The sequence below is a fragment of the Lolium perenne genome, chromosome 3, assembly GCF_019359855.2.
Source record: "Lolium perenne isolate Kyuss_39 chromosome 3, Kyuss_2.0, whole genome shotgun sequence".
Taxonomy (NCBI): Eukaryota; Viridiplantae; Streptophyta; class Magnoliopsida; order Poales; family Poaceae; genus Lolium; species Lolium perenne.
The window spans coordinates 80106581-80128535 of NC_067246.2; the positions used below are offsets into that span (position 1 = coordinate 80106581).

The 21955-nt window shown below is 43.0% G+C and overlaps 1 protein-coding gene across 1 annotated transcript; it reads right to left on the minus strand.

Annotated features, from left to right (window-relative positions):
- Positions 1 to 21436: 21436 nt before the first annotated feature.
- Positions 21437 to 21949, minus strand: LOC139837926 (uncharacterized). Its single transcript, XM_071827245.1, has one exon. It carries the CDS (start codon positions 21947 to 21949, stop codon positions 21437 to 21439), a length of 513 nt encoding a protein of 170 aa, XP_071683346.1.
- Between the last annotated feature and the right edge of the window lie 6 nt (positions 21950 to 21955).

The window sequence follows — 21955 nt, forward strand, 5'->3', positions numbered from 1 at the left end:
ATGGAGGAGTGTCTATTTTTGTTAATTAATTTGGGACTGGGAATCCCATTGCCAGCTCTTTTTGCAAAATTATTGGATAAGCGGATGTGCCACTAGTCCATATGAGAGTCCGTCAAAAGTAAATGACAAGGTTGAAAGCTAAACACCACATACTTCCTCATGAGCTATAAAACATTGACACAAATCAGAGGTGATAAATTTTGAATTGTTTAAAGGTAGCACTCAAGCAATTTACTTTGGAATGGCAGGAAATACCACATAGTAGGTAGGTATGGTGGACACAAATGGCATAGTGGTTGGCTCAAGGATTTGGATGCATGAGAAGTATTCCCTCTCGATACAAGGTTTAGGCTAGCAAGGTTGTTTGAAGCAAACACAAGCACGAACTAGTACAGCAAAACTCACATAAAAGACATATTACAAGCATTATAAAACTATACATCGTCTTCCTTGTTGTTCAAACATCTTACTAGAAAATATCTAGACTCTAGAGAAACCACTCATGCAAACCAAATTTTAACAAGCTCTATGTATTTCTTCACTAATAAGTGTAAGGTATATGATGCAAGAGCTTAAACATGAGCACAACAATTGCCAAGTATCACATTACCCAAGACATTATAGCAATTACTACATGTAGCATTTTCCAATTCCAACCATATAACAATTAACGAAGAAGTTTCAACCTTCGCCATGAATATTATGAGCTAAGAACACATGTGTTCATACGAACCAGCGGAGCGTGTCTCTCCCCCACACAAGCATTTATTCAAACAAAAATAAAAACAAGAAACATACAGACGCTCCAAGTAAAGTGCATAAGATGTGACCGAATAAAAATATAGTTTCAAGAGAAGGAACCTGATAATTTGTCGATGAAGAAAGGGATGCCTTGGGCATCCCCAAGCTTAGACGCTTGAGTCTTCTTGATATATGCAGGGGTGAACCACCGGGGCATCCCCAAGCTTAGAGCTTTCACTCTTCTTGATCATAGTATATCATCCTCCTCTCTTGACCCTTGAAAACTTCCTTCACACCAAACTTCTCATAATCTTCATTAGAGGGGTTAGTACATAATCAAAAACTCATATGTTCAGAGGTGACACAATCATTCTTAACACTTCTGGACATTGCTCAAAGCTACTGGAAGGTAATGGAACAAAGAAATCCACCCAACACAGCGAAAGAAACAATGCGAAATAAAAGGCAGAATCTGTCAAAACAGAACAGTCCGTAAAGACGAATTTCTAATAAATACTTCCGTTGCTCAGATCAGAAAACTCAAAACTAATGAAAGTTGCGTACATATCTGAGGAACACGCACGTAAATTGGCATATTTTTCTGATTTTTCTACAGAGAGAAAATCCCAGATTCGTGACAGATAGAAATCTGTTTCTGCGCAGAAATCCAAATCTAGTATCAACCTTCGATTAGAGGCTTCACTTGGCACAACAAAACACAAAACTAAGATAAGGAGAGGTTGCTACAGTAGTAAACAACTTCCAAGACACAAATATAAAACAAAGTACTGTAGCAAAATAACACATGGGTTATCTCCCAAGAAGTTCTTTCTTTTTAGCCATTAAGATGGGCTCAGCAGTTTTAATGATGCACTCGCAAGAAATAATATTTGAAGCAAAAGAGAGCATCAAGAGGAAAATTCAAAACACATTTAAGTCTAACATGCTTCCTATGCATAGGAATCTTGTAAATAAACAAGTTCATGAAGAGCAAAGTAACAAGCATAGGAAGATAAAACAAGTGTAGCTTCAAAAATTTCAGCACATAGAGAGGTATTTTAGTAACATGAAAATTTCTACAACCATATTTTCCTCTCTCATAATAACTTTCAGTAGTGTCATGAGCAAACTCAACAATATAACTATCAAATGAAACATTCTTATCATGAGTCTCATGCATAAAATTATCACTCTCCACATAGGCATAATCAATTTTATTAGTAATAGTGGGAGCAAATTCAACAAAGTAGCTATCATTATTATTCTCATCAAGTGTTGGAGGCATAGTATAATCACAACAAAATTTACTCTCCATAGTAGGTGGCACCAAAAGACCACTATCATTATAATCATCATAAATAGGAGGCAAAGTATCATCAAAGAAAATTTTCTCCTCAATGCTTGGGGGACTAAAAAGATCATGAAAACCAGCTTCCCCAAGCTTAGAACTTTCTATATTATTATCAACAATGGTGTTCAAAGCGTTCATACTAATATTACTACCAGCATGCAAATAAGATTCCATAGGTTTTTTAATTTTCGCATCAAACAATCCATGTTTTAAATCAGGAAACAGAATAAGAAGATCATTCTTGTCCATTATGCCAAACTAGTGTAAACAAGAAACAAAAAGTTGCAATTGCAGGATCTAAAGGAAATAGCTTCGAGTACTTACAACGACGGGAAATAGCTTGGTAGCCGAGGTCCGTAGTGTGAGTACCTTTTACCTTTCCTCCCCGGCAACGGCGCCAGAAAAGTGCTTGATGTCTACGTTCCCCCTCCTTTCCTGTAGACAGTGTTGGGCCTCCAAGAGCAGAGGTTTGTAGAACAGCAGCAAGTTTTCCCTTAAGTGGATACCCAAGGTTTATCGAACTCAGGGAGGAAGAGGTCAAAGATATCCCTCTCATGCAACCCTGCAACCACAAAGCAAGAAGTCTCTTGTGTCCCCAACACACCTAATAGGTGCACTAGTTCGGCGAAGAGATAGTGAAATACAGGTGGTATGAATATATATGAGCAGTAGCAACGGTGCCAGAAAATAGCTTGATGGTGTGTAGTTGATGGTGGTAGAATTGCAGCAGTAGTAACACAAAGAAACAAAGAAACAAGCAGCGATAGCAGTATTTAGGAACAAGGCCTAGGGATTACACTTTCACTAGTGGACACTCTCAACATTGATCACATAACAGAACAGATAAATGCATACTCTACACTCTTGTTTGATGATGAACGCATTGCGTAGGATTACACGAACCCTCAATGCCGGAGTTAACAAGCTCCACAATTTGTTCATATTTAGTAACCTTATAGTGTAAGATAGATCAACAGACTAAACCAAGTACTAACATAGCATGCACACTTTCACCTTCATGCATATGTAGGAGGAATAGATCACATCAATACCATCATAGTAATAATTAACTCCACAATCTACAAGAGATCATGATCATAGCCTACGACAAGAACCACACGGTGCACACACTAATCACCTTTACACACGTGCAGGAGGAATAGAACTACTTTAATAACATCACTAGAGTAGCACATAGATAAATTGTGATACAAAACTCATATGAATCTCAATCATGTAAAGCAGCTCATGAGATTATTGTATTGAGGTACATGGGAGAGAGACGAACCACATAGCTACAGCGAAGCCCTCAGCCTCAGGGGTGAATTACTCCCTCCTCATCATGGGGGCAGCGATGGCGGTGAAGATGGCGGTGAAGACGGCGGTGGAGATGGCTCCGGGGGCAATTCCCCGTCTGGCAGGGTGCCGGAACAGAGAGTTCTGTCCCCCGAATTGGAGTTTCGCGATGGCGGCGGCGCCCCTGGAGTCTTTCTGGAGTTTTGTCAATTGGTGTCGAGGTTTTAGGTCACGACGGCTTAAATAGGCGAAGAATCAGAGTCGGAGGGGGCCTGGGCTGGCCACACCATAGGGGGGCGCGCCCCCCCCTTGGGCCGCGCCACCCTAGGGTGTGGGGCCCCCCTGGCACTCCTCCGACTCTCCTTCGGTGTTCTGGAGCCTTCCGGGAAAAATAGGAGGTTTGGCGTTGATTTCGTCCAATTCCGAGAATATTGCCCGAACAGCCTTTCTGGAACCAAAAACAGCAGAAAACAGCAACTGGCCTCTCGGCATCTCGTCAATAGGTTAGTTCCGGAAAACGCATAAAAATGATATAAAGTGTGAACAAAACATGTTGGTATTGTCATAAAACAAGCATGGAACATCGGAAATTATAGATACGTTGGAGACGTATCACGCACCTCCTTATGAATGCGCCAGTGGTATTCTGATGTCACCGGTGAAACCCAAATTTCGTGCGCCGGTAGTATCTGACATTCTTGTCTGAACTGCTATTCCAGATTATGGCCGGCGCACCAAACTGCAGCTACACCGATGGAATTTTTTACCGCTGGCGGGCCAATAAAGACGTGCGCCGGCAGACAAAACAAAAGATGTTATCTTGTCTCGTCCTTCTCTCTCTTCTATTTTCCCCTTTCTTTCTTTCCTTGTACGTTGGTCGATTCACTCGACACACGCAAACCAGAGCGCACGCAACTTCCTCCTCCACTCCACCTCCACCCCAGCGGCGCCCCCAGTGTCCACCCTATTCCTCCTCCATCTCCACCCCGGCGGCACCCCACTCTCCATCCTATTCATCCTCCACCTCCACCCCGGTGGAGCCCCCCAATCTCCACCCTCCGCTGGCGCCCCCACTGCCCACCATCTTCCTCCTCCACCTCCACCCTGGTGGCTCCCCCCAATCTCCACCCTCCAGCGACGCCCCCTACTACCCACCCATACCCTCTTCCTCATCCACCTCCACCCAGACGGTGCCCCCCACTACCCACCCTCCGACGATGCCCCCCACTCCACACACTCTTTCTCCTCCATTTCCACCCTAGCGCCTGTAGGATAACGTTGCATAGAAAACAAAAAATTTCCTACGGCGAACACGCAATCCAAGCCAAGATGCAATCTAGAAGACGGTAGCAACGAGGGGGTATCGAGTCTCACCCTTGAAGAGATTCCAAAGCCTACAAGATGAGGCTCTTGTTGCTGCGGTAGACGATCACTTGCCGCTTGCAAAAGCGCGTAGAAGATCTTGATCACGATCGGTTCCGGCGCCACGAACGGGCAGCACCTCCGTACTCGGTCACACGTTCGGTTGTTGATGAAGACGACGTCCACCTCCCCGTTCCAGCGGGCAGCGGAAGTAGTAGCTCCTCTTGAATCCGACAGCACGACGGCGTGGTGTCGGTGGCGGTGTAGAAGTCCGGCGGAGCTTCGCTAAGCAATGCGGGCAATATGGAGTGGAGGAGCTTGGCTAGGGTTTGGGAGGGGGTGGCCGGCCACTCTATGGGGGGCGGCCAGCTTATGGTCTTGGGGTGGCCGGCCCCCTCCCTTGGCCCCTCATTATATAGGTGGATCCCAAGTGTTGGTGTCCAAGTCTTCGAATAAGACCCGAAACCAAAACCTTCCATAGGAGGGGGAAACCTAGCCCAACTAGGACTCCCACCCAAAGGTGGGATTCCCACCTCCCATGTGGGGGGTGGCCGGCCCCCTATGGTGGAGTCCACTTGGGACTCCACCCCATCTAGGGCTGGCCGGCCATGGAGGTGGAGTCCCTTGTGGACTCCACCTTCCTTGGTGGTTTCTTCCGGACTTTTCTAGAACCTTCTAGAACCTTCCATAGAACCTTCCGCGACATTTTATTTCACATAAAATGACATCCTATATATGAATCTTATTCTCCGGACCATTCCGGAACTCCTCGTGATGTCCGGGATCTCATCCGGGACTCCGAACAAATATTCGAACTCCATTCCATAATTCAAGTGCTACCATTTCAACATCCAACTTTAAGTGTGTCACCCTACGGTTCGAGAACTATGCGGACATGGTTGAGTACTCACTCCGACCAATAACCAATAGCGGGATCTGGAGATCCATAATGGCTCCCACATATTCAATGATGACTTTAGTGATCGAATGAACCATACACATATATTACCAATTCCCTTTGTCTCGCGATATTTTACTTGTCCGAGGTTTGATCTTCGGTATCACTCTATACCTTGTTCAACCTCGTCTCTGACAAGTACTCTTTACTAAATACCGTGGTATGTGGTCTCTGCTGACCTCATTCAGAGGCTTGCAAGACATTAGACGCCATTCCACCGAGAGGGCCCAGAGTATATCTATCCGTCATCGGGATGGACAAATCCCACTTTGTTGATCCATATGCCTCAACTCATACTTTCCAGGATACTTAATCCCACCTTTATAGCCACCCATTTACGCAGTGGTGTTTGGTGTAATCAAAGTACCTTTCCGGTATAAGTGATTTACATGATCTCATGGTCATAAGGACTAGGTAACTATGTATCGAAAGCTTATAGCAAATAACTTAATGACGAGATCTTATGCTACGCTTAATTGGGTGTGTCCATTATATCATTCACACAATGACATAACCTTGTTATTAATAACATCCAATGTTCATGATTATGAAACTAATCATCCATTAATCAACAAGCTAGTTTAAGAGGCATACTAGGGACTTCTTGTTTGTCTACATATCACACATGTACTAATGTTTCGGTTAATACAATTCTAGCATGATATATAAACATTTATCATAAACATAAAGATATAAATAATAACCACTTTATTATTGCCTCTAGGGCATATCTCCTTGAGTCTCCCACTTGCACTAGAGTCAATAATCTAGATTACATTGTAATATACCTAACACCCATGGCATTCTGGTGTTGGTCATGCTTTGCCCTAGGGAGAGCTTTAGTCAACGGATCTGCTACATTCAGATCGGTGTGTACTTTGCAAATCTTTACTTCTCCATCTTCGATGTACTTGCGAATCGAGTGGTAACGCAGCTTGATATGCTTCAGCCTCTTGTGTGACCTTGGCTCTTGTGCATTGGCGATGGCACCCATGTTATCACGAAATGATTAATGGGTCCAATGCACTAGGAACCACACCGAGCTCTACAATGAACCTCTTCATCCATACCGCTTCTGATGAAGCCTATGAAGCAGCTATGTACTATGATTCTGTTGAAGACATCGCCACCGTGCACTGCTTCGATCTTGACCAGCATACGGCAGCACAATTCAATATAAAAACATACCTGCATTGTGACTTAGAGTCATCGGGATCGGTGTTCCAACTTGCATCGGTGTAACCGTTTACAACGAGCTCTTGGTCACCTCCATAACAAAGAAACATATCCTTAGTTCTTTTCAAGTACTTCAGGATATTCTTGACCGCTGTCCAGTGTTCCATTCCTGGATCACTTTGATATCTGCTAGTCAAACTAACGGCATGTGCTATATCCGGTCTAGTACATAGCATGGCATACATGATAGATCCTCTGCCGAGGCATAGGGGATGTTACACATCCTTTCTCTTTCTTCTGCCGTAGCCGGTCCTTGAGTTTTACTCAATACCTTGCCTGGTAACATAGGTAAGAACCCTTTCTTACTTTCGTCCATTCTAAACTTCTTTAGAATCTTGTCCAGATATGTACTCTGTGATAGCCCTATTAGGCGTCTTGATCTATCTCTATAAATCTTGATGCCTAATATATACGATGCTTCACCAAGGTCTTTCATTGAAAAACTATTATTCAAATAACCCTTAACAACTGCTTAATAGTTCTATATCATTCCCGATCAATAATATGTCAACTACATATAATAACAGGAATGCTACAGAGCTCCCACTCACTTTCTTGTAAATACGAGGCCTCTCCATGACACTTTGTATAAACCCGAAGTCTTTGATCACCTTATCAAAGCGTCGGTTCCAACTTCTTGATGCTTGCTTCAGTCCATAGATTGAACGCTGAAGTTTGCATACTTTGTCGCATTTTTAGGATCGACAAAACCTTTGGGTTGTACCATATACAACTCTTCCTCAATGTCTCCATTAAGGAACGCCGTTTTGACATCCATCTCGCCAAATCTCATAATCGAAAAATGCAGCTATTGCTAACAAAATCCTCACAGATATTAGCTTCGCTACAGGTGACAATGACTCATCGTAGTCAACTCGTTGAAGTTGACCGAAACCCTTTGCGACAAGTCGAGCTTTATAGACGATAATATTACCATCGGCATCTGTTTTTCTCTTGAAGATCCATTTATTCTCGACAGCCGTGCGGCTATCTGGTAAGTCTACCAAAGTCCATACTTTGTTATCATACATGGATCCCATTTCGGATTTCATGGCTTCTTGCCATTTGTTGGAATACGGGCTCATCATCGCTTCTTCATACGTCGCAGGTCCTCATCATTGTTATCCACAATCATGACATTTAGACAAGGATCATACCAATCAGGAGTGGCACATTCCCTTGTCGATCTGCGAGGTTCAGATAGTTTCCTCGTTCGAAGTTTCATGATCATTATCATTAGATTCCTATGTTGCAGGTGTATGCGGTACAGGTACAACTTCCAGTAATGAGCTACTAAGATCAACGAGTATAGATTCATCAATCTCATCGAGTTCTACTTTTCTTCCAGTCACTTCTTTAGTGAGAAATTCTTTCTCAAGAAAGGTTCCGTTCTTAGCAACAAAGATTTTTCCTTCGGATCTGTGATAGAAAGTGTACCCTATAGTTTCCTTAGGGTATCCTATGAAGACGCATTTCTCCGCTTTGGGTTCTAGCTTGTCCGGTTGTAACTTCTTTACATAGGCTTCTCAACCCAAAAATTTCAGTAACGACAGCTTAGGTTTCTTATTAAACCATAATTCATACGGTGTCGTTTCTACGGATTTTGATGGTGCTCTATTTAAAGTGAATGCGGCTGTCTCTAATGCATAACTCCAAAATGATAACGGCAAATCAGTAAGAGACATCATACTACGAACCATATCTAAGAGAGTTCGATTACGACGTTCGGACACACCGTTTCGTTGAGGTGTTCCCGGCGGTGTCAATTGTGAAAGTATTCCGCATTTCTTTAAATGCATGCCAAACTCATAACTCAGATATTCACCTCCACGATCAGATCGTAGAAATTTGATCTTCTTGTTACGTTGATTTTCTACTTCACTTTGAAATTCCTTAAACTTCTCGAAAGTTTCGGATTTATGTTTCATGAAATAGATATACCCATATCTACTCAGATCATCTGTGAAGGTTAGAACATAACGATAACCACCGCGCGATGCTACGCTCATTGGTCCACATACATCTGTATGTATGATTTCCAATAAGTCAGTAGCTCGATCCATCATACCAGAAAATGGAGTCTTTGTCATTTTACCCATTAGACATGCTTCGCATCTATCAAGTGACTCAAAGTCAAGTGATTCAAGTAATCCATCAGTATGGAGTTTCTTCATGCGTGTCACTCCAATATGACCAAGGCAGCGATTGCCACATATAAGTAGAATTATCATTAAGTTTAATTCGCTTAGCATCAATGTTATGTATATGCGTATCACTACTATCGAGATCTAATAGAAATAAGCCATTCTTTTGTGGTGCTCGACCATAAAAGATATTATTCATAAAAATAGAACAACCATTATTCTCAGACTTGAATGAATAACCGTCTTGCATTAAACAAGATCCAGATATAATGTTCATGCTCAACGCAGTACATAATAGCAATTATTTAGGCTTAAAACTAATCCCGAAGGTAGATGTAGAGGAAGTGTGCCGATTGCGATCACATTGACCTTGGATCCGTTTCCAACGCGCATCGTCACTTCATCTTTCAGCGGTTGTCGTTTATTCTTTAGTTCTGTTTCGAGTTACAAATATGAGCAACCGAACCAGTATCAAATACCTGTGTACTAGAACGAGAACCGGTGAAATGAACATCTATAACATGTATATCAAATATACCTTCTTTCTTCTTCTTGACAAGGCCGCTCTTCGGATCAGCCGGATACTTGGAGCAATTACGCTTCCAGTGTCCCTTCTCCTTGCGTAATAGCACTCAGCATCGGGCTTAGGGCCGTTCTTAGGTTTCATAGGAGGCGTGGCAGCTTTCTTGCCACCCTTCTTGAATTTTCCCTTAGACTTGCCCTGTTTCTTGAAACTGGTGGTCTTGTTGACCATCAACACTTGGTGCTCTTTCTTGATCTCAATCTCAGCAGCTTTTAGCATGCCAAAAAGTTCAGGTAACTCCTTGTTCATGTTCTGCATATTGTAGTTCATCACAAAGTTCTTGTAACTTGGTGGCAGTGATTGAAGGACACGATTAATCCTACCGTTAGGAATCACTATTCCCAAGTCATCGAGTTTCTTCGCATGCCGGTCATGGCGAGCATGTGCTCACTAACGGAGCTGCCTTCTTCCATCATACAGTTTGAAGAAATGTTTCGATGCTTCATAGCATTCCATCGCCGCATGAGTCTCGAATATAGCTTTCAGCTCATTCATCAACTCATGAGGATCATGGTGCTCAAAACGTTTTTGAAGATCGGATTCCAGACTGCACAGGATGGCACACTGAACTTGAGAGTACCGAGTTTTCCGAGTCGCGTAAACAGCTTTTACTTCATCGGATTCATCTTCTGCAGGAGGGTCACCTAGCGGTGCATCAAGTACAAATTGCAGATTTCCGCCAGAGAGGAAGATCCTCACATGACGGAACCAGTCGGTGAAGTTGCTACCGTTGCTCTTAAGTTTCTCTTTCTCTAGGAACTGATTAAAATTGATTGGGGACGCCATCTCTACAACATATATTTGCAATAGTTTAGACTAAGTTTATGACAAATTGAGTTCAAATTTTAATTCAACATAATTAAAAACCTAAGTGAACTCCCACTCAAAACAATATCCCTCGCATTGTCTTAGTGATCACACGAACCAAATCCACCGCACCTAAACCCGATCATCACGAGAAAAGGTGTGATTTCAATGGCGAACACTCAAAGTGTTCATCATATCAACCATATGATTCATGCTCTACCTTTCGGTATCACGTGTTCCGAGACCATGTCTGTACATGCTAGGCTCGTCAAGGCCACCTTAGTATCCGCATGTGCAAAACTGTCTTGCACCCGTCATATGTACTTATTGAATCTATCACACCCGATCATCACGAGGTGCTTTGAAACGACAAGACTTGGCAACGGTGCTACTAAGGATGAACACTTTATTATCTTGAGATTTTAGTGAGGGATCATCTTATAATGCTACCGTCACGATCTAAGCAAAATAAGATGCATAAAAAGGATTAACATCACATGCAGTTCATATGTGATATGATATGGCCCTTTTGTTCTTGCGCCTTTGATCTTCATCTCCAAAGCACGGATATGATCTCCATCATCTTCGGGCATGATCTCCATCATCGTCGGCGTAGCGTCAAGGTCAATGGCGCCGTCTTCATGATTGTCCTCCATGTAGCAACTATTACAACTACTTTGAAATACTACTCAACATGAAATTTAAAGACAACCATAAGGCTCCTGCCGGTTGCCACAATACAATAATGATCATCTCATACATATTCATCATCACATTATGGCCATATCACATCACCAACCCCTGCAAAAACAAGTTAGACGTCTCTAATTTGGTTTGCATATTTTACGTGGTTTAGGGTTTTCGAGAGAGATCTAATCTACCTACGAACATGAACCACAACGTTGATACTAATGTTTTCAATAGAAGAGTAAATTGAATCTTTACTATAGTAGGAGAGACAGACACCCGCAAAGCCTCTTATGCAATACAAGTTGCATGTCGAACGAGGAACAAGTCTCATGAACGCGGTCATGTAAAGTTAGTCCGAGCCGCTTCATCCCACTATGCCATAAAGATGCAAAGTACTCAAACTAAAGATAACAAGAGCATCAACGCCCACAAACCATTGTGTTCTACTCGTGCAACCATCTATGCATAGACACGGCTCTGATACCACTGTAGGATAACGTTGCATAGAAAACAAAAAATTTCCTACGGTGAACACGCAATCCAAGCCAAGATGCAATCTAGAAGACGGTAGCAACGAGGGGGTATCGAGTCTCACCCTTGAAGAGATTCCAAAGCCTACAAGATGAGGCTCTTGTTGCTGCGGTAGACGATCACTTGCCGCTTGCAAAAGCGCGTAGAAGATCTTGATCACGATCGGTTCCGGCGCCACGAACGGGCAGCACCTCCGTACTCGGTCACACGTTCGGTTGTTGATGAAGACGACGTCCACCTCCCCGTTCCAGCGGGCAGCGGAAGTAGTAGCTCCTCTTGAATCCGACAACACGACGGCGTGGTGTCGGTGGTGGTGGAGAATCCCGGCGGAGCTTCGCTAAGCAATGCTGGCAATCTGGAGTCGAGGAGCTTGGCTAGGGTTTGGGAGGGGGTGGCCGGCCACTCTATGGGGGCGGCCAGCTTATGGTCTTGGGGTGGCCGGCCCTCCCTTGGCCCCTCATTAGATAGGTGGATCCCAAGTGTTGGTGTCCAAGTCTTCGAATAAGACCCGAAACCAAAACCTTCCATAGGAGGGGGAAACCTAGCCCAACTAGGACTCCCACCCAAAGGTGGGATTCCCACCTCCCATGTGGGGGGTGGCCGGCCCCCTATGGTGGAGTCCACTTGGGACTCCACCCCATCTAGGGCTGGCCGGCCATGGAGGTGGAGTCCCTTGTGGACTCCACCTTCCTTGGTGGTTTCTTCCGGACTTTTCTAGAACCTTCTAGAACCTTCCATAGAACCTTCCGCGACATTTTATTTCACATAAAATGACATCCTATATATGAATCTTATTCTCCGGACCATTCCGGAACTCCTCGTGATGTCCGGGATCTCATCCGGGACTCCGAACAAATATTCGAGCTCCATTCCATAATTCAAGTGCTACCATTTCAACATCCAACTTTAAGTGTGTCACCCTACGGTTCGAGAACTATGCGGACATGGTTGAGTACTCACTCCGACCAATAACCAATAGCGGGATCTGGAGATCCATAATGGCTCCCACATATTCAATGATGACTTTAGTGATCGAATGAACCATACATATATATTACCAATTCCCTTTGTCTCGCGATATTTTACTTGTCCGAGGTTTGATCTTCGGTATCACTCTATACCTTGTTCAACCTCGTCTCCTGACAAGTACTCTTTACTCGTACCGTGGTATGTGGTCTCTTATGAACTCATTCATATGCTTGCAAGACATTAGACGACATTCCACCGAGAGGGCCCAGAGTATATCTATCCGTCATCGGGATGGACAAATCCCACTGTTGATCCATATGCCTCAACTCATACTTTCCGGATACTTAATCCCACCTTTATAGCCACCCATTTACGCAGTGGTGTTTGGTGTAATCAAAGTACCTTTCCGGTATAAGTGATTTACATGATCTCATGGTCATAAGGACTAGGTAACTATGTATCGAAAGCTTATAGCAAATAACTTAATGACGAGATCTTATGCTACGCTTAATTGGGTGTGTCCATTATATCATTCACACAATGACATAACCTTGTTATTAATAACATCCAATGTTCATGATTATGAAACTAATCATCCATTAATCAACAAGCTAGTTTAAGAGGCATACTAGGGACTTCTTGTTTGTCTACATATCACACATGTACTAATGTTTCGGTTAATACAATTCTAGCATGATATATAAACATTTATCATAAACATAAAGATATAAATAATAACCACTTTATTATTGCCTCTAGGGCATATCTCCTTCAGCGGCGCCCCCACTCCCCACCCTATTCCTCCTCCACCTCCATCCCGGCACCCCGAGGAGGAGCGGCACGCGCGGCCAAGAGGAGGAGCGCGACGACGTGTAGCGGCCCGGCCAGGCATCTTGACGGTGGAGCGGCGCGGACATAAGGAGCTGTGTGGCGTGGCTCGGCGACGAGCAGCGGCATGGCCAGGCTGTTTGGCGGAGAAACGACGGTGAAGAGAAGCTACGTGGCCATGAGATTATGTAGACCTGATCACTTTTTTTAATTTATAGGGTCCTAATTGAAAAGGTGTATAAAAAATAAGAAAAATATGGATAAGACAAATTCGGTGGGTGGTGGGCCTGGTCTGTGACTACGCATTTTTTAATCTGCCGAACATACCATCCCCGGCGCAGTGAAGTGACTATCCCGACGCAGCTCGATGTCCGCCTGCGGTATATGCAGTTATCACCAGCGAACAAGTTTGTACACCGGCACTAAGCACATATCACCGTCCTGTCAACACCAGTGTGCCATTGTGCGCCGACAGTAAGCAAAAACGGTTCGCCGGTAGTAGTGATTTTCCTAGTAGTGTCGCTAGGGGTAAAGTGAATTCACGTGCTATAATTATCTTGTGACAGTTTGATATCTTGTTTGGTCAAGCTAGCATAGTTGTGATTCAAACATTATGTCAAATTACCTAAGGATATACTCTGTTGATCCTTAATTCAAGGTAGCTTGGAGTTTTCGCTTTCTTCAGGAGTATAAGAGGGATGTGTTGCATCATATCTATATTCGGACGTGATGCCCATATGAATACTGATCAAACACATGTTTAAGTTCCACCTATATTATGTCTTTGATGAATTGTTTATTTCCACTACAACCCAAAAAGAGAGTATACAAGTGAACCCATGAAGCCTGGTCAATTTTAAACCATAAGAAGCACCTTTTCAACACTACTATCAGACTTTACATTTTCTGTCATTTATTATTTCGAAAATACAAAAAATACTTTCTTCACTTTCAAATATACAAACCCAAAAATAACCATCATTTCATTGCATTTATCTTGCTTGCTAGTTGCTGCTGGCGTGGAAGGCAGCTCCTTGTGACGGTAAAGCACACGTCCGTTGGGAACCCCAAGAGGAAGGTATGATGAGTACAGCAACAAGTTTTCCCTCAGTAAAAACCAAGGTTTATCGAACCAGTAGGAGATGAAGGCCACGTGAAGGTTGTTGGTGAAGGAGTGTAGTGCGGCACAACACCAGTGATTCCGGCGCCAACGTGGAACCTGCACAACACAATCAAACTACTTTGCCCCAACTTAACAGTGAGGTTGTCAATCTCACCGGCTTGCTGAAAACAAAGGATTAAACGTATGGTGTGGAGAATGATGTTTGTTTGCAAAGAACAACAGAGAACAATGATTGCAGTAGGTTGTAATTCAGATGTAAAGAGTGGACCGGGGTCCACAGTTCACTAGTGGTGTCTCTCCAATAAGATAAATAGCATGTTGGGTGAACAAATTACAGTTGGGCAATTGACAAATAGAGAAGCATATACATATCATGATGACTACTATGAGATTTACTTAGGGCATTACGACAAAGAACATAGACCGCCATCCAGCATGCATCTATGTCTAAAAAGTCCACCTTCAGGTTAGCATCCGCACCCCTTCCAGTATTAAGTTGCAAACAACAGACAATTGCATTAAGTACTGTGCGTAATGTTAACAATACAAATATCCTTAGACAAAGCATTGATGTTATATCCCTAGTGGCAACAGCACATCCACAACCTTAGGGGTTGATGTCACTCCCCCAGATTCAATAGAGACATGAACCCACTATCGAGCATAAATACTCCCTCTTGGAGTCAGAAGTATCAACTTGGCCAGAGCCTCTACTAGCAACGGAGAGCATGCAAGAACATAAATAACATATATGATAGATCAATAATCAACTTGACATAGTATTCCATATTCATCGGATCCCAACAAACACAACATGTAGCATTACAAATAGATGATCTCGATCATGATAGGCAGCTCACAAGATCTAAACATGATAGCACAAGAGGAGAAGACAACCATCTAGCTACTGCTATGGACCCGTAGTCCAAGGATGAACTACTCACGCATCAGTCCGGAGGCGAGCATGGTGATGTAGAGCCCTCCGGTGATGATTCCCCTCTCCGGTAGGGTGCCGGAGGTGATCTTCTGAACACCCCGAGATGGGGTTTGACGGCGGCGGCGTCTCTGGAACTTTTCTCATATCGTGGCTCTCGGTAATAGGGTTTTCGCGACGGAAGGAATATATAGGCGAAGGGGCAGAGTCGGGGGACGCCCGAGGGGCCCACCCCATATGGCGGCGCGGCCAGGGATGGGGCCGCGCCCCCTATGGTGTGGCCGCCTCGCGTCCCCTCTTCGTCTCCTCTTCGGTGTTCTGGAAGGCTCCGTGGAAAATAAGACCGTGGGCTTTTGTTTCGTCCAATTCCGAGAATATCCGTAAATATCTTTTCTGAAATCAAAAACAGCAGAAAACAGGAACTGGCACTGCGGCATCTTGTTAATAGGTTAGTCCCAGAAAATGCATAAAAACATTATAAAGTATGACTAAAACATGTTGGTATTGTCATAAAACTAGCATGGAACATAAGAAATTATAGATACATTGGAGACGTATCACTAGTTTACTTGCATTACTTTACTTTATTTACATTTATATTTGATATTACTAATACGAAACCTTCTGAGTGACAACCGCACGGTGGAGTTGGGGACACAAGACAAAAAAAATTGATTTATAGGTTGCTAGAAGAGGAGAATAAGAATCAACCACTTACCAATTCCCTGAGAGTTTGATATAAACCCTCGAGTCACCCCTATGGGGAAAGGAAGCTTGCTACAACACTATGCACTTTGAGTCCCAACGAGTTGGTACACACGAAGTTGTTGCCATCAGCACGTCCATAAGTTTGTCCAAAGGAAGTTCTCAAACTATTCCGCATATCTAGAAAAGTCATATCTATTCCTATCCATCACCGAATTTTGAGAAATGCTGAATGGAATCCGGTTGAGAGTCGTTTTGCTTCAAAACTAGGATGCTGGCGGAGTAAAATGCTTTCTTATGGGGATAGATTGGTTCTCATTAATTCGGTCTTAACAAGTTTACCAATGTTCATGTTATCTTTCATGGAAATCCCAGTGGGGGTTAGGAAAAGATTAGACTTCTATAGATCCAATTTTTTCTGGCAATCGGATGAACAAAAGAAAAGATATAGACTATCTAAATGGAACATGCTTTGTAGGCCGAAAGATCAGGGGGGCCTGGGTATTGAAGTCTTGGAATTAAAAAACAAGTGCTTACTTAGTAAATGGTTTTTCAAAATCCTTAATGAACAAGGTATGTGGCAAGAAATTTTACACAACAAGTATCTACATTCTAAAACTTTAGCGCAAGTTGAGGCTAAACCTACAGATTCACCTTTTTGGAAAGGTCTGATGAAAGTGAAATCTGATTTTTTTAGTAGAGGGTTTTTCAAGATTGGTGATGGCGGTTCGGTACGTTTTTGGGAAGATATCTGGCTAGGGGATGCCCCTTTGGCACAACAATACCCCTCTCTTTATAATATAGTTCAGCATAGAGATGTTTTGGTATCTACTGTGCTGGCTCAAACTCCATTAAATATTACTTTTAGGAGAGGCCTAAATGATCACAAATATACTGAGTGGTTGCATTTGTGTCAACGATTAATTACCATCAATCTTACCGATGAACCTGATAAGTTTGTATGGAAGCTTACAGATTCGGGATTGTTCACAGTTAAATCTATGTATCTGGATTATATGAATGGACATACTAGATTTCTACGCAAATATTTATGGAAACTGAAAATTCCTTTAAAGATTAAGATTTTCATGTGGTTTCTTAATAACAAGGTTTTACTTACCAAGGACAATTTGGCAAAACGTAGATGGACAGGGTCTCAAAAGTGTTGCTTCTGTGATGCAAATGAAACTGTTGAGCATTTGTTCCTTCTTTGTCCTTTTACTACTATCATTTGGAGGATGATCTACTTTGCTTATAACATTCCGCCACCAATGAGTATCAATAATATGTTTGGGAACTGGTTGTATGGAGTTCCGAAGAAAGATAAAAATAAAATTAGGATTGGTATTTCTGCTATATGCTGGACAGTATGGAATACTAGAAATGATATGATTTTTAATAATCTGAAGAATACTAACTTTTTGCAGGTTATTCATCGAGCTGTGCATTGGATACAGTTATGGGCTTTCCTGCTACCGGAGGATCAACGCAAGGATATGGATATTGGCTGCAACAAGCTGCTGATGGTTACGCAGGATTTCTATTACCGAGTGTCGGGTGGCGACACAGTAATAGGATAGAGTATGGCTAGCCTATTTAGGTGTCGTTGTTTCCGTTGGTTGATTCATGTCGCAACCTTGTCGGATCCTTGAATGTAATTTCTCTTTTTTTTATTTTTGTTCTCATACTCGATACTTCGTGATATTTAATAAAGGGCCGTGTGCATCAATTGATGCAGAGGCTGGAGCTATTGCTCCTTTATCTAAAAAAAACAAATGGAAAGACCCAAAAACCAATGGTGAATTGTAGTCTCGTGGGATTTTGTGCCTGCATAATGCCAGCATGCCTGACCAGGAATTATATATTTTGTGGGAAAATATTTCTCATATCTAGCTCACCTTAATGGGTTGTCCAATCGCGCATTGGGCATGTACAATATCCCCTCTTTTAGGAAATAAGCGATATCCAACTATTACATCCTGGTCTGACAACCTACGCTGGCTGCCATTTCACAAACAAATGACACCTCATGACGCCCACGCGTGTCCGACAAAAAAAGGCATGCCCTTCTACACAAAAATATATACAAAACCAAGCGTGTTCTCTTCTTTGCTCCAGAAAAGGAAGTAAACGCGAGAGGAAAGCCCGCAATGGAGAAGCGATATATATCCCCCCTTTCCGATACCACTTCCCAAATCTGAACTCGCCACCACCACGTTGTAACACTTTGAAGCCACCCAACCCAATGAATCCAATCATTCGCTCCTGGGAGGAGCTGCCACCATGCCCCGCAACAGCTGCCTGAGGGCCATAAGTATAGGGGATCGCTAAAATCTTCGATGGGAAGTATTACCCAAATTTATAGTTCGACTCAAGGGGAACATAAGAATATCAATAAGACTTTAGCAATTGAGACGTCACTCTCAACCACACTTGTATATCAATAAACTCACAAAGCAAGTGGTGATTTTATAGCTGTTGATTCAAAGCAGTAAAAGCAGAATAAAAGCATAAGATTTCTAGTTTTCACTGGAAGTAGTAGTATGTAACTTTAAGTGTCTAAAAGCGTAGGCGTGAGGCAGCAATGAGGTAATGCATGGATGAGGTTCACCATATAATGTAATCCAACTAACATAGCATTCATCTCTAATTCAGTTGTGTGTAGGTGTGTGATCCAAATATAGTGGTGTGTACTAACTAAAAGAATTTGCATAACATCTGTTGTCCTGCTTGCCCATTTTACCGGGGCCAACTTGGAACTACAAGAAATTAAGGTCTACCCTTTCGAATAGACTAAAACAAAGCATTAAGATTCATGAACACACATAACCCTCGAACTATCACATATTCTCCTTGTTTTTTTCCTATATGTCACCTTGGGGATTCCTAGGTTCAACATAATAACAAGTAATACACCTTGAAAATAGATACCAACCTCATATATATGATAAAGCAATATAACTCTGAAATCGTGTCACTCAGGCCCTAGTAACAAGGATTAAACATAACAAAGGTGTACCAACACTGATACATAAATATTTTCAAGACAAACACCTCAAATATCGATACATATGGATGATTACATGATCAATCTCATCCAAAACCCATCCACCTCTTAAGCCTACAGAGAACTACTCACTCATGGTGATGGAGAGTGAGTCCATGATGGTTGGTGATGATGTTGGTAGCGGTGATGATGAATAAGCCCTCGAAATCCCTCTCTCCAGGGTGGAGAGCAGGATCAATCTGACCTTGAAACGAGGATTGTGGTCTCGGCGGCGCTCTGTTTCGCGAAAACATCCTCTCTTTTCAAGGGGTAGGTTTTTAGGGTATAGTAGTATAAGGCACCACACGAAGGGGGGCGAGATGGCGACCGAGGGCAAAATGGGCCCTGGTGGTGCGCCCAAAGAGGGTGGGCACGCCACCTAGCTCTGTTTGGGCCTCATGGATCCCCTCTCGTGAAAACTCCCCTGGTATTTTTCCCCGATTTTATTTCCTGCTAAAACTTGACAAAAATGAAACTTTGCTAAAAACAACATCAGATTCAGCAGTTTTTATCCACATATGGTGAGATTTCGAAGCAAATCATTGAGCAAAGTGCTTGGAAAAGTAGATACATTTGAGATGTATCAACTCCCCCAATCTTAGCTCGTTGTTTCTCCTCAAACAACTCAAACATAGTCTAGAAGCGATAAAAGACTTTAACAAGAACTTTGCTCTATACATGCATAAACAATTTAACATAGCAAGAATTCGATACATAGCTTGACAAATGAATGGCAAAGTGTTACTGAATATGCACTATGTTCATGTTCCTCTATCCATGCATGGTGTGAAGGAGGTACTATACGGAAACACTATTTGGACACGATTAATTGACAGTACAACAACAACAACAACAACAACAACAACAACAACAACAACAACAACAACAACAACAACAACAACAACAACAACAACAACAAACAACAACAAAGCCTTTATTATCAAACAAGTTGGGGTAGGCTAGAGGTGAAACCCATAAGATCTCGTAACAAACTCATGGTTCTGGCACATGGATAGCAAGCTTCCACGTGGCTCTTTCCATGGCTAGTACTTTGGTGATACTCCAGTCTTTCAGATCTCACCTTACGGACTCCTCCCATGTCAAGTGTGGTCTACCCCGTCCTCTCTTGACATTATAAGCATGCTTTAGCCGTCCACTATGCACTGGAGCTTTTGGAGGCCTGCGTTGAATATGTCCAAACCATCTTAGATGATGTTGGACAAGCTTATCTACAATCGGTGCTACCCCAACTCTATCTCGTATATCATCATTCCGGACTCGGTCCTTCCTCGTGTGGCCACACATCCATCTTAACATGCGCATCTCCGCCACACCTAACTGTTGAACATGTCGCCTTTTAGTCGGCCAACACTCAGCGCCATATACATTGCGGGTCGAACCGCCGTTCTATAGAACTTGCCTTTTAGCTTTTGTGGCACTCTCTTATCACAAAGAATGCCAGAAGCTTGGTGCCACATCATCCATCCGGCTTTGATCCGGTGGTTCACATCTTTATCAATATCCTCATCCTTGTGCAGGATTGACCCCAAGTATCGAAAGGTGTCCTTCTGAGGCACCACCTGCCCATCCAGGCTAACCTCCTCCTCTTCGTGCCTAGTAGTACTAAAACCGCACATCATGTACTCAGTTTTAGTTCTACTAAGTCTAAAACCTTTCGATTCCAAGTATTGTCTCCATAGTTCTAACTTCCTATTGACCCCCGTTCGACTATCATCGATTAGGACCACATCATCCGCAAAGAGCATACACCATGGGATATCTCCTTGTATATCCCTTGTGACCTCATCCATCACCAAATCAAATAGGTAAGGGCTCAAAGCTGACCCCTAGTGTAGTCCTATTTTAATCGGGAAGTTATCGGTATCGTCATCTCTTGTTCGAACACTTCTCACAACATTATCGTACATGTCCTTGATGAGGGTAATGTACTTTGCTGGGACTTTGTGTTTCTCCAAGGCCCACCACATGACGTGTCACGGTATCTTATCGTAGGCCTTCTCCAAGTCAATGAACACCATATGTAGGTCCTTCTTTTGCTCATTGTATCTCTCCATGAGTTGTCGTACCAAGAAGATGGCTTCCATGGTCGACCTCCCAGGCATGAAACCAAACTAATTTTTGGTCACGCTTGTCATTCGTCTTAAACGGTGCTCAATGAATCCCTCCCATAGATTCATTGTATGGATTATAAGCTTAATTCCACTGTAGTTAGTAAAACTCTGAACACCCCCTTTGTTCTTGAAGATTGGTACTAATATACTGCATCTCCATTCTTCTGGCATCTTGTTTGCTCGAAAAATGGATTTGAAGAGCTTAGTTAGCCATACTATCGCTATGTCTCTGAGGCCTCTCCACACCTCAATGGGGATACAATCAGGGCCCATTGCCATGCCTCCCTTCATCCTTTTCAAGGCCTCCTTGACCTTAGACTCCTGGATTCGCCGCACAAAACTCCTACTGGTATCATCAAAGGTGTTGTCCAGTTCAATGGTAGAGCTCTCATTCTCCCCATTGAACAACCCGTCGAAGTACTCCCGCCATCTATGCTTAATCTCCTTGTCCTTCACCAGGAGGTGGTCAGCTCCGTGCTTGATGCATTTGACTTGGTCAACATCCCTCGTCATCCTCTC

Coding starts and splice junctions, on each gene's coding strand:
- LOC139837926 (XM_071827245.1), bottom strand. CDS start 21,949: ATGACGAGGGATGTTGACCAAGTCAAATGCATCAAGCACGGAGCTGAC.